This window comes from Aethalodelphis obliquidens, unplaced genomic scaffold, assembly GCF_003676395.1.
Source record: "Aethalodelphis obliquidens isolate GAN/ISIS:26980383/991018 unplaced genomic scaffold, ASM367639v1 scaffold31, whole genome shotgun sequence".
NCBI lineage: Eukaryota > Metazoa > Chordata > Mammalia > Artiodactyla > Delphinidae > Aethalodelphis > Aethalodelphis obliquidens.
Window position 1 is genome coordinate 6,224,001 of NW_020837975.1, and position 9,608 is coordinate 6,233,608.

Consider the following 9,608-nt stretch of genomic DNA (forward strand, 5'->3'; position numbering starts at 1 on the left):
CTCCCTCCTCTCCCCCAGGACAACGCCTCCAAGCTGCTCCTGGCTCTGATGGAAAGCCGGCACGACAGTGAAAACGCCGAGCGCATCCTCATCAGCCTGCGGCCCCAGGAGCTGGTGAGGCTGGGCTGGCGGTCAGGTGGGGAGGCGGACCAGGTGGGGTGTGCGGGGCTGGGGATCAGAGCCCAGCCCGCCCTACGCCCCAGGAAGAGGGCATTCAGCAGCCCCTGCCCCGGCAGGTGGACGTCATCAAGAAGGCCTACCTGCAGGAGGAGGAGCGTGAGAACTCGGACGTGAGCCCTCGTGAAGTGGGCCACAACATCTACATCCTGGCGCTGCAGGTACCGGCCCCACCCCACGGCCCCGCCCTAGCGGCCACGCTCCCACCGACAACCACGACCCAGTGACTCTGCGCTGCCATCTCACTCAGCTCTCCAGGCACAACAAGCAGCTGCAGCACCTGCTGAAGCCCGTGAAGCGCATCCAAGAGGAGGAGGCCGAGAGCATCTCTTCCATGGTGGGGGCCCAGAGGATAGGGCTGGGTGTGGGGCGGGGCTTAGATCTAGGGGCGGGGCTGGGTGGGAGATTGGATGGGATAGTACTGGGGGTGCGGCTAGGAGTTGGAGGGCGTGGCTATGACTCGGGGGCGGGGCTGAGGGCAGAGCTGAGACCTCAGATCCTGGCTGGAGTCTGGGATGAGGCTGGGGGCAGGGCCAGGAACTTAGGGCAGACCTGTGGCCCAAGGCCTTGGCTTGAACCTGAGTAAAGAGCCAGCTCAGAATTGGGGGGCGGGGCTGAGGACCGGTGGGAGCTGGCCTGGTGGCCAGGGATGTCACTGGGACAGAGGAGTGGGAGCAAGGCTGGGGTGTGGGTCTGGGGCATCTGGCAGCCTGGAGCAGGACCTAGCGGTGCACCTGGGCAGGACTGTGGAGGGTGCTGACTGTCCTATAGGATTGTCTCCCACTTTGGGGCTGGGTCTGGTCTAGCTGGGGGTCACTCAGTGGGGTGTAGTTCAGAGCTGGGCCCCGGCATGGAGGTGGGGGTGGGCCTGACCTCGGCATCCCCTCCCCCCCGCCCCCAGCTCAGCCTCAACAACAAGCAGCTGTCACAGATGCTCAAGTCCTCAGCACCGGCACAGGAGGAAGAGGAGGACCCCCTGGCCTACTATGAGAACCACACGTCTCAGATAGAGGTGGGACCTGAGAACAGCTGGGGGCCGTGAGTGAGGGCTGGGCCCTTGGGGGCCACAGGTCAGATGTGACCAGGTGCCCGTGTGCGTCCAGATCGTGCGGCAGGACCGCAGCATGGAGCAGATCGTGTTCCCGGTGCCTGGCATCTGCCAGTTCCTGACGGAGGAGACCAAGCACCGGCTCTTCACCACCACCGAGCAGGATGAGCAGGGTAGCAAAGTGAGCGACTTCTTCGACCAGTCCTCCTTCCTGCACAACGAGATGGAGTGGCAGCGCAAGCTCCGCAGTGAGGACCCTGCGGGCCGGCAGGAGGGCGGGGGTGGGGCGCTGGAGCCGCTCACTGATGCCCCTGTTGCCTCCCTCGCCTACTGGCGGGGGTCCCACCCCTGCCCCAAGGAGGGCTCCGATCACGTTTTCCTCCTGAAGTGGGGCCTGGAGCTTGTGCAGGCTCTGCGGCCTGGTATGGGGTGGGCAGATGGTGTTAATCAGGTGCCCCCTTACCCTGGCCCCGCCACCTCCTCCCCCAGGCATGCCACTCATCTACTGGTTCTCCCGCCGCATGACCCTGTGGGGCAGCATCTCCTTCAACCTGGCGGTTTTTATCAACATCATCATCGCCTTCTTCTACCCCTACGTGGAGGGTGCATCCACAGGTGAGGACACAGGGCTGGCAGGTGGCGGCCCTGAGCCTTCCATGCTCCCTCCTCTGATGTGAGCTGGCCAGGCTCTGAGGGGACTGGATGCAGAGTGGGGAGAAGCAGCCCCTTCACCGGCCTCTGGGTTCTGCACCTCATCGCGGGGATGGATAGGGTCCTTGACCTCTGGAGACAGCACACACACATACAAGGCAGAGACCAGTTACGGTAGCAGCAGATGGAGAGGGCCTCCTACCTTATGCCTCCAGATGCAGGTGTGATGGGCGGGGCCCTACAGCCGGGTGAGCAGGAACTTACAGGGAAGGCTCCCAGAAAGGGGTGGCTTCTTGGGGTCTGCTGGGTGGGTGGGCTTGAGCAAGCCGCCCTGTCCCTGCTCCCTGCCCCCAGGTGTGCTGGGCTCCCCCCTCATCTCGCTGCTGTTCTGGATCCTCATCTGCTTCTCCATCGCGGCCCTGTTCACCAAGCGCTATAGCATCCGCCCCCTCATCGTGGCGCTCATTCTGCGCTCCATCTACTACCTGGGCATTGGGCCCACGCTCAACATCCTGGGTGCCCTCAACGTGAGTGCCAGAGGGCCCCCACCGCCCACCCCCAACCCCTCCTGGGCTTGTCACGCAGCTGGACCCGAAGCTGGCCTGCTGCTCTGCCCCTTCCCCCTGGTCCCTGTGTTGGGATCCCAAGCTCATTATAGACCCGAGGCTGGGACCACTCTGTCTCCTCTTTCCCCTGGACAACTCGGGGCAGCAGGCACTCAGAGCCAGCCAGCCAGGAGCCGCTTTGGAGCACCAGCTTCAGGGCTGCTGGGTTCCCAGTGTTAGTTGTGCACTGCCTGAAGGCATATTGAGGACATCAAAGATTTATGTGTTATGACAGTTTCCTGACAGGTAGAAATAAAGTGTCTCGAGCATGTGGGGGGTGCCTTTTCCTAACTTGCCTAGTAAAGGCTAAGGATGGTCTTCTCTGACCCATTCTCGTTTATCTGCATCTCACTTTCTTCCTGGAGCTGGGGACCCAAGGGGCTTCTCCTCTATTCTAGTCCCAGAAGCCCAGATGCATTTCAGGAAGCATTTTCATTAAGGCTGTGTTTGCCAGGCTGAGCAGGATCAGCTCAGATCCACTCCCCTGAAGACCCAGCCTTCACCTCTGCTCTAGGCACCGGCTGGGCCTGGCAACAGGGGTAGAGATTCAGGGTGGGTGGTAGGGCACTGACCCCCATGCCCTGCACTTGCCCACAGCTGACCAACAAGATCGTGTTCGTGGTGAGCTTCGTGGGCAACCGTGGCACCTTCATCCGGGGCTATAAGGCCATGGTCATGGACATGGAGTTCCTGTACCACGTGGGCTACATCCTGACGAGTGTCCTGGGCCTCTTTGCCCATGAGCTCTTCTACAGCATCCTGGTGAGGCGTGGGTGGGGCTGGGCAGGGGCAGGGGCAGGCAGTTGGGGCTTCCTGCCAGTTGCTAACAGTTCCCCATCCCCAGGCCTCTTGCTGCTGGGCTGGGAGGAGTGGATTTCTAGTGTCCTCTGCTAGACCCCAGCCTGGCCTTCAAGGCCCTGATATCTACTCATGGCCCCATCTCCCCTGTACAGTGGGGGTCCAAGCCTGGACTCTTGAGCCAGACCATCTGGGTTTACATCCCAGTGTGGCCCCTCCTAGCTGTGTAACTTTGGGCAGGTTTCTTAACTGCCCGTGCCTCAGTTTCCTCATCTGTAAAATGGGGATAATTAATGGCACCTGCCCTTTAGAATAATTGTGAGGATGAAGTGAGCTAACACACAACAGTTGTGTAGAGTGTGTCCTGGCACATAGCAAGCACACCGTAAGTGTTGGCCATCCTTCTCCTGCTGCATGTGGTGTGCACTGGCCATTCCACCCTCTAGCCTTCTCCTGGACCTCTCCGTTTCCTGGGCCTTGGAACTCCAGGTTCCTCAGAGACGACGGCCCCAACAGGCCCGCCAGCCTGGTTCCGCCTTCCCAAGAGCAGACGCCGCTGGGGGAGGCGGGGGGAACCACTGGTAGGCAGGCAGCCCGTGGGTCCAGTGGCGGCCCCATCTCTGCCCTGCAGCTCTTTGACCTCATCTACCGCGAAGAGACGCTGTTCAATGTCATCAAGAGTGTGACCCGCAACGGCCGCTCCATCCTGCTGACCGCCCTGCTGGCCCTCATCCTGGTCTACCTCTTCTCCATTGTTGGCTTCCTCTTCCTCAAGGATGACTTCATTCTCGAGGTCGACCGGCTGCCCAGCAACCACTCCAGAGGTCTGGGGGCGCCTCTCCTGGGCGGGCGTGTGGGGATGAGGGGCCTGCACAAGTGGCTGGAGTTGGGACCAGGGCCTGGAAGCGCTTATCCCACCAGGCCCCCTGCCTCAGTTTCTCCTCTTGGGTTCTGGGTGGGGGTCTAGCTCACTGCCTCCCTTTTCCCTGGACAGACTGAGGGAGTGGGAGCGCCTTGGGTTGCTCTTGTTTGAAGATCCTGTGGTTCATGTTAAACTCGGTACTTGTGGGAGCTGCCGGTGCGCCAGGGCTAGGGGTGCAGACCCCCCTCCTGGCCCTTGGAGCACAGCCCGGCGGGGGCAGGTACATGGAGACCGTTCACTGTAGCCAGGCAGTGGGGAACTGGTAGGATCAGGGCAGGCTTCCTGGAGGATGTGATGTTGGGCCCAGAACTGGGGAGATGATGAGGACAGTCCTTGCACCTCCTTGATCCTGTCCCCTCCAGCCAGCCCCCTGGGGATGCCACATGGAGCTGCCACATTTGTGGACACTTGCAGTGGGGACAACATGGACTGTGTCTCAGGGGTCGTGGTGCCCGAGGTCCTGGCAGGTGAGGGCAGTGCGTCCTGGGAGTCAGGTGCGGTGGGGGCAGAGGCAGGTGGCCTAGCCCGGGGCTGAGCACACGCCCTGCTTGCAGAGGATGAGGAGCTGGACAGCACGGAGCGGGCCTGTGACACCCTGCTCATGTGCATCGTCACCGTCATGAACCACGGGCTGCGCAATGGTGGCGGTGTGGGCGACATTCTCCGCAAGCCCTCCAAAGACGTGAGCACCCCCTGCCCCCTCCCCAGTCCACGGGGGCCTGGCCCCGCCCTCAGGTCATGGCCAGCAGAGCAGCTTGGCCTCCCTGCATCTTCAGGGTTGCGAGTCCCTGCACCTTTGCGTCCCCTTCTCCCCGCTGTCCCGCCCAGTCCCGTGCGGTTACGGTGTAGCTGAGCTATCCAGGCCCCTGTCTACCCAGGCATCCCCACCAGCTCACTGTAGACGCTCTGAGGAAAGACCTTGGCACCCGGCTTTCCCCGGCTAGGGAAGCCGTGAGTCAGGCAGCGGGCGGGTCCCCAGCCACAGCGGCTTCATCTGAGAGGCAGCCCTGGCCCGCAGCCAGGGTAGGCAGGGTGGGGAAGCCGGGCTGGCTCCATAAGGAGGCCTCAGGGTTTGGCTCGGGCAGCCCCACGTTCTCAGAATGTCAGTCTGTCCCTAGTGGCACAAGGGTGAGAAGCTTCTCCTTGGCCAGAGGGTTTCTAGAACAAGTGAGACCAGGTGTCCTGAGGGCAGGCAGAGGAGTTCAGAGCTGCTCTTCCCCTAACCAGCAGTCAGGGGCGGGCCATGCCCGCAGGCCTGGCTCCCCACGCCAGACTCCTCGAGGGCCTCATCCCGGCCGCTGAGTCCTCATCCACACTCAGGGCCTCTGATTGTGATTCTCATTCTGTGTGGTGAGGCTGGGTCCTCTCTGCCGTCTTCAGGGCCCTGGGAGCCAGATGCCCTTATTCCCTTCCGATGGGGGCTGCTGACCCCAGCCTCCCTGCCTTCCCCCATAGGAGTCTCTCTTCCCGGCCCGCGTGGTCTATGACCTTCTGTTCTTCTTCATTGTCATCATCATCGTGCTGAACCTCATCTTTGGGGTGATCATCGACACCTTTGCCGACTTGCGCAGTGAGAAGCAGAAGAAGGAAGAAATTCTCAAGACCACGTGCTTCATCTGTGGTGAGGCTGGGCTCTTGCCTGAGGAGGCCGTGGCCGTCGTTGTCGGCCTCAGTCTGGCCCTTCCCAGATTCCTGTGGCCGCCGGGGAGCCCTGCCCTGGGGCCAACGGCTTGGTGGCTGTTCGCTCATCCCAGAACTGGGGAGAACAGGACCCTACCCGAACTTGGAGTCATAGAAGGGAGTGGGAAAGGGCCTCAGAAATCCTCCCTTTAAACTCTCTGGGTCTCAGATGAGGAAACGAGCCTGGTCAGTGGCCTCAAACCTCTGGTCTCAGTCCAGGGCCTTTCTCCCCACCCCCTAGGTATGAAGTGCAGGTCCCCTCACAGCCACCACAGGCAAAGAAGCAGGTGGGCCCCTGTAGGACAGGACCCTCATCCAAGCTCTTCCGGCTCCCCGGCCCCCGGGATCCTGGCGTCTGCTCCCATGGTCCCCTCTGTGCTGCGGCAGGGCGGGGGCTCCATGGCTGTGTGGCTGCTGCTCTAAATAGAAGTGACCTAAAGAGCCCAGAGTGGGCTGTCGCCTGCATTCATCAGAACTTTCAGCCCAAGAACAATGTCCCCACTGCATCGGGAGGCCGTGCCTGCCCACTGGGTCTCTTGGAGGCGGGGGAGGGGGTGTACCCTCACCCCCACCTCCTGCCTCCGCAGGTCTGGAGAGGGACAAGTTTGACAACAAGACGGTGTCATTTGAGGAGCACATCAAGTTCGAGCACAACATGTGGAACTACCTGTACTTCATTGTGCTGGTCCGTGTGAAGAATAAGACGGACTACACAGGGCCCGAGAGCTACGTGGCCCAGATGATCAAGGTGTGGGCCCGGGGAGGGGGGTGGTCAGGACAGCTGTGGACACTTGTTAACAGGCAGCAGGGGACAAGGAACAGCTGGAGCCGACCTCGGCTACTCAGGAGCCCCGCCAGCTGCTGTGCTGCAGGGGTGCCTCCGGAAAAAAGCCCCCAGAGGACGCGCATGGTGTCCGGGGCCCGTGGGTGCCTGAGGCGAGGCGGCCCTGCTTGTGGCGGCTGCTCGGTGGCCCTTTCTGAGGGGCCTTTTCTAGCTGGGCGAGAGGGAGGGCAGCTTTGTGAAGCCTGGGTGGTCGCAGGCCAAGAGGGCGTCTGGATGAACTATCAACTGTCAAACTTAGGAGAAATCAACCGTCACTCCAATGCAGGAGCGAAGGGAGTGAAGGCAGTGAGTAATAAAGGTCTGGGCGCATTTAGGGTAAAGGATGCCATCAGTCCCATCAGATGTAGTGCATCTTAACATTATTGCACATTAGAGAAAATGCAGCCTAAAAGGAAAGAAAGGTGTGGGGGGAGGTTCTATGCATCTTTTGAGTCTGTATTTGGATTGGTCTTTGAGCGCAGGTGTTATCTGTTGATCTGAGAACTCAGAGCTTGCCACAAGGAACTAGAAAGCTGCTCGGTGTCCCCTCCCGCTCTGCCTCTGTCCCGGGAAACGTGGCTTTGCCTCACGTGTCAGATGCCAGCCACCCTCAGCAGAGCTCTGCTCCCTCAACGCACCATCTGTCTGACTGGCATCTTCCTGGGGTGTGGGGTGTGCTGTCAGGGCGGGAGGAAGGAAGGAAGGAAGGGAGGGAGGAGAGGCAGGGTCTGGGTGCAGAGGCCTGCCTTCCACCGCTCGCAGGGTGTTAGGAGAGTAAACAGGTGGTGTTGGTACCAGGGGGAGACTCGGGCTGTCTAACGGAGGTTGGCCTGTCTCTGCTGTGGCCTCCCCGCCCCCTCAGGGTCACTGCCAGCTCACTCTGGCCCCGGGGAGGACACAGGTCAATTCAGATTTTCCCGTGACACATCCCTGGGGAGTAATTTGGCCAAGGGTGTGGTAGCAGGCTCCCCCCACACAACTGCTTTTCTAAACAAGGCCTTCCTAGGCTGGACCCAAGCTCGCTCACCCCACTGGTGATGTTTTTCAGAACAAGAACCTGGACTGGTTCCCCCGGATGCGGGCCATGTCACTGGTGAGCAACGAGGGGGAGGGGGAGCAGAACGAGATCCGGATTCTTCAGGACAAGCTCAACTCCACCATGAAGCTGGTGTCCCACCTCACTGCCCAGCTCAACGAGCTCAAGGAGCAGGTGTGCCCCTAGCCCTGTCCTGGCAGCACACCGGCAGCCTCAGGGCCTGCCTCGTGGCGTGGGGGAGGGTGTTGGGGCCTTCACGCTCCCCCTGCCCCCTTTCCTGCTGGCTCCTGTTCTTGGGTCTGGGGTGGAAAACAGGTTCCAAACACACTTCTCCCCTCTGTGGAAAGCTAGACGGGGTCGTGGCCCCTATCCTTGCGCCCCAGAAAGACAGGGCTGAGTGGAACCTCGTGCCAGTGCTGGGGCCTCCCTTGCTTTAGCGAGTCCCCCTCAGGCGTTGACTGGTGATGGCAGGGTAAGGCCTCTTTCCGCTTCTCAAGAAAGAGCCCCTCTTGCCCAGAGCATCCTCCGCTCCATCTGGCTGTGACTAAATGAAATCGGCAGCCCCTCTTTTAGGTGGGGTGCTTTCCCAGCTGCACCAAATCAGTGGTTTGTGACGTGCTGAGGACAAGGGTTTGGGGCTGACATCCCTGCTACACCCTGGGGGCGCCTCAGCCTGCCGCCAGGGCTGAACCGCAGCTGGGAGGGAGGGTGGGTTCTGGGCAGCCTGATCCAACCTGACGGCATCTGTTTAAATCTAGATGACGGAGCAGCGGAAACGCAGGCAACGCCTGGGCTTCGTGGATGTCCAGAACTGCATGAGCCGCTGAGTGGAGCCACGGAAGGCCCGTCAGGCCACATGCGACACTGGAGAGCTGAGAGTGGGAACACCGTCCCTCAAGGCCAGGTCCCCACCCAACCCCCAGCTCCACCTCTGCCAGACCCCACCCTGGGCCAACATAGACTCTGAACAGCTTAGAGGGGAAACTAGAGCTGACAGTGCTGCCCAGACCAAGCTCTTAAAAAAAAAAACTCAGAAACTCAGTGGGACTGGCTTACTTAATGCCTAAGTCCTCTCAAAGGACTATTGCTTTGTCCCTTATGACTGACGTGCCTTTGTATTCCTCCTGGTGGGTGATTAGGAGTGGCGTCTCCATTCTATTCCAAGCACTACATTTTGGTTACTGCCGCCTCTGGAGGGGTGCGGTGATGCTGTCGCTAGTGATTTTAGGGCTTTGTTATTTAACTTATTCACGGTGCCAGGCTCAGCCCTGGCCAGGGCCGTGCAGCCCCCCTGTGCCTCAGAACTGCCGTATACAGTGCGTAGACCTCAGTGTCCAAGTCCACGCCACCCCCTCCGCACAGCCCTGGCTGGACTGGTGACCACAGGCTTGGTCCTAAGACCTGCCTCCTCCTGCGCCTCCTGGGCAAGAGTCGCAAGCCCAGGTGACAGGGCTGGGGCATGTTAACAGGGGCTGGTTTTGACTGCTTGTGTTTTCTCCTTTTGGTGTAATGTTTTACAAATCCTTTGGCCCGAGAACTAATACGTTAATTACCTTAAATAAATTAATAAATCTAGTCCGTTAGAAAGGGAGGCTGGCTCCCGTGCTCCTCAGGGGCTGGGGTGGGTGGTAACGTGGCGCTGGCGGAGGACAGAATACGAGCCCTGCCTGCTGGCCTAACCTTGGGCTCTTGGGAGATGCTGAATGCCATCCTGTCTTGCAGCGATTCCGGGACAGAACTGTACTACGGGATAACTGGTTTCTATCATAATCCTATGAATTTTATTTTATGCATTTCAAAACACAGTGAGGAGTCCAGGTAAAATGAGGTTAAGAACCCACTTCCACTTCTTCCCAACAAGGGGTGCT

The 9,608-nt window shown here is 60.4% G+C and overlaps 1 protein-coding gene across 3 annotated transcripts in view; it reads left to right on the forward strand.

Annotated features, from left to right (window-relative positions):
* The window catches only part of ITPR3 (inositol 1,4,5-trisphosphate receptor type 3), a 66,818-nt gene extending 57,487 nt beyond the window's left edge, over positions 1–9,331 (forward strand). For 2 of the 3 annotated variants that reach the window (XM_027126986.1, XM_027126987.1), the window contains 15 exons: positions 19–114; positions 237–338; positions 428–514; positions 1,079–1,189; positions 1,281–1,473; positions 1,715–1,840; positions 2,231–2,403; positions 3,079–3,243; positions 3,911–4,103; positions 4,564–4,668; positions 4,756–4,883; positions 5,657–5,822; positions 6,469–6,629; positions 7,753–7,914; positions 8,499–8,633. In XM_027126986.1, the coding sequence (XP_026982787.1) occupies positions 19–114; positions 237–338; positions 428–514; positions 1,079–1,189; positions 1,281–1,473; positions 1,715–1,840; positions 2,231–2,403; positions 3,079–3,243; positions 3,911–4,103; positions 4,564–4,668; positions 4,756–4,883; positions 5,657–5,822; positions 6,469–6,629; positions 7,753–7,914; positions 8,499–8,567 (2,037 nt within the window). In that variant the 3' untranslated portion in view covers positions 8,568–8,633. Of the gene's footprint in view, positions 1–18; positions 115–236; positions 339–427; positions 515–1,078; positions 1,190–1,280; positions 1,474–1,714; positions 1,841–2,230; positions 2,404–3,078; positions 3,244–3,910; positions 4,104–4,563; positions 4,669–4,755; positions 4,884–5,656; positions 5,823–6,468; positions 6,630–7,752; positions 7,915–8,498 lie in introns of all 3 variants that reach the window. The other variant, XM_027126985.1, reaches the window with a different exon arrangement.
* The last annotated feature ends 277 nt before the right edge of the window (positions 9,332–9,608 follow it).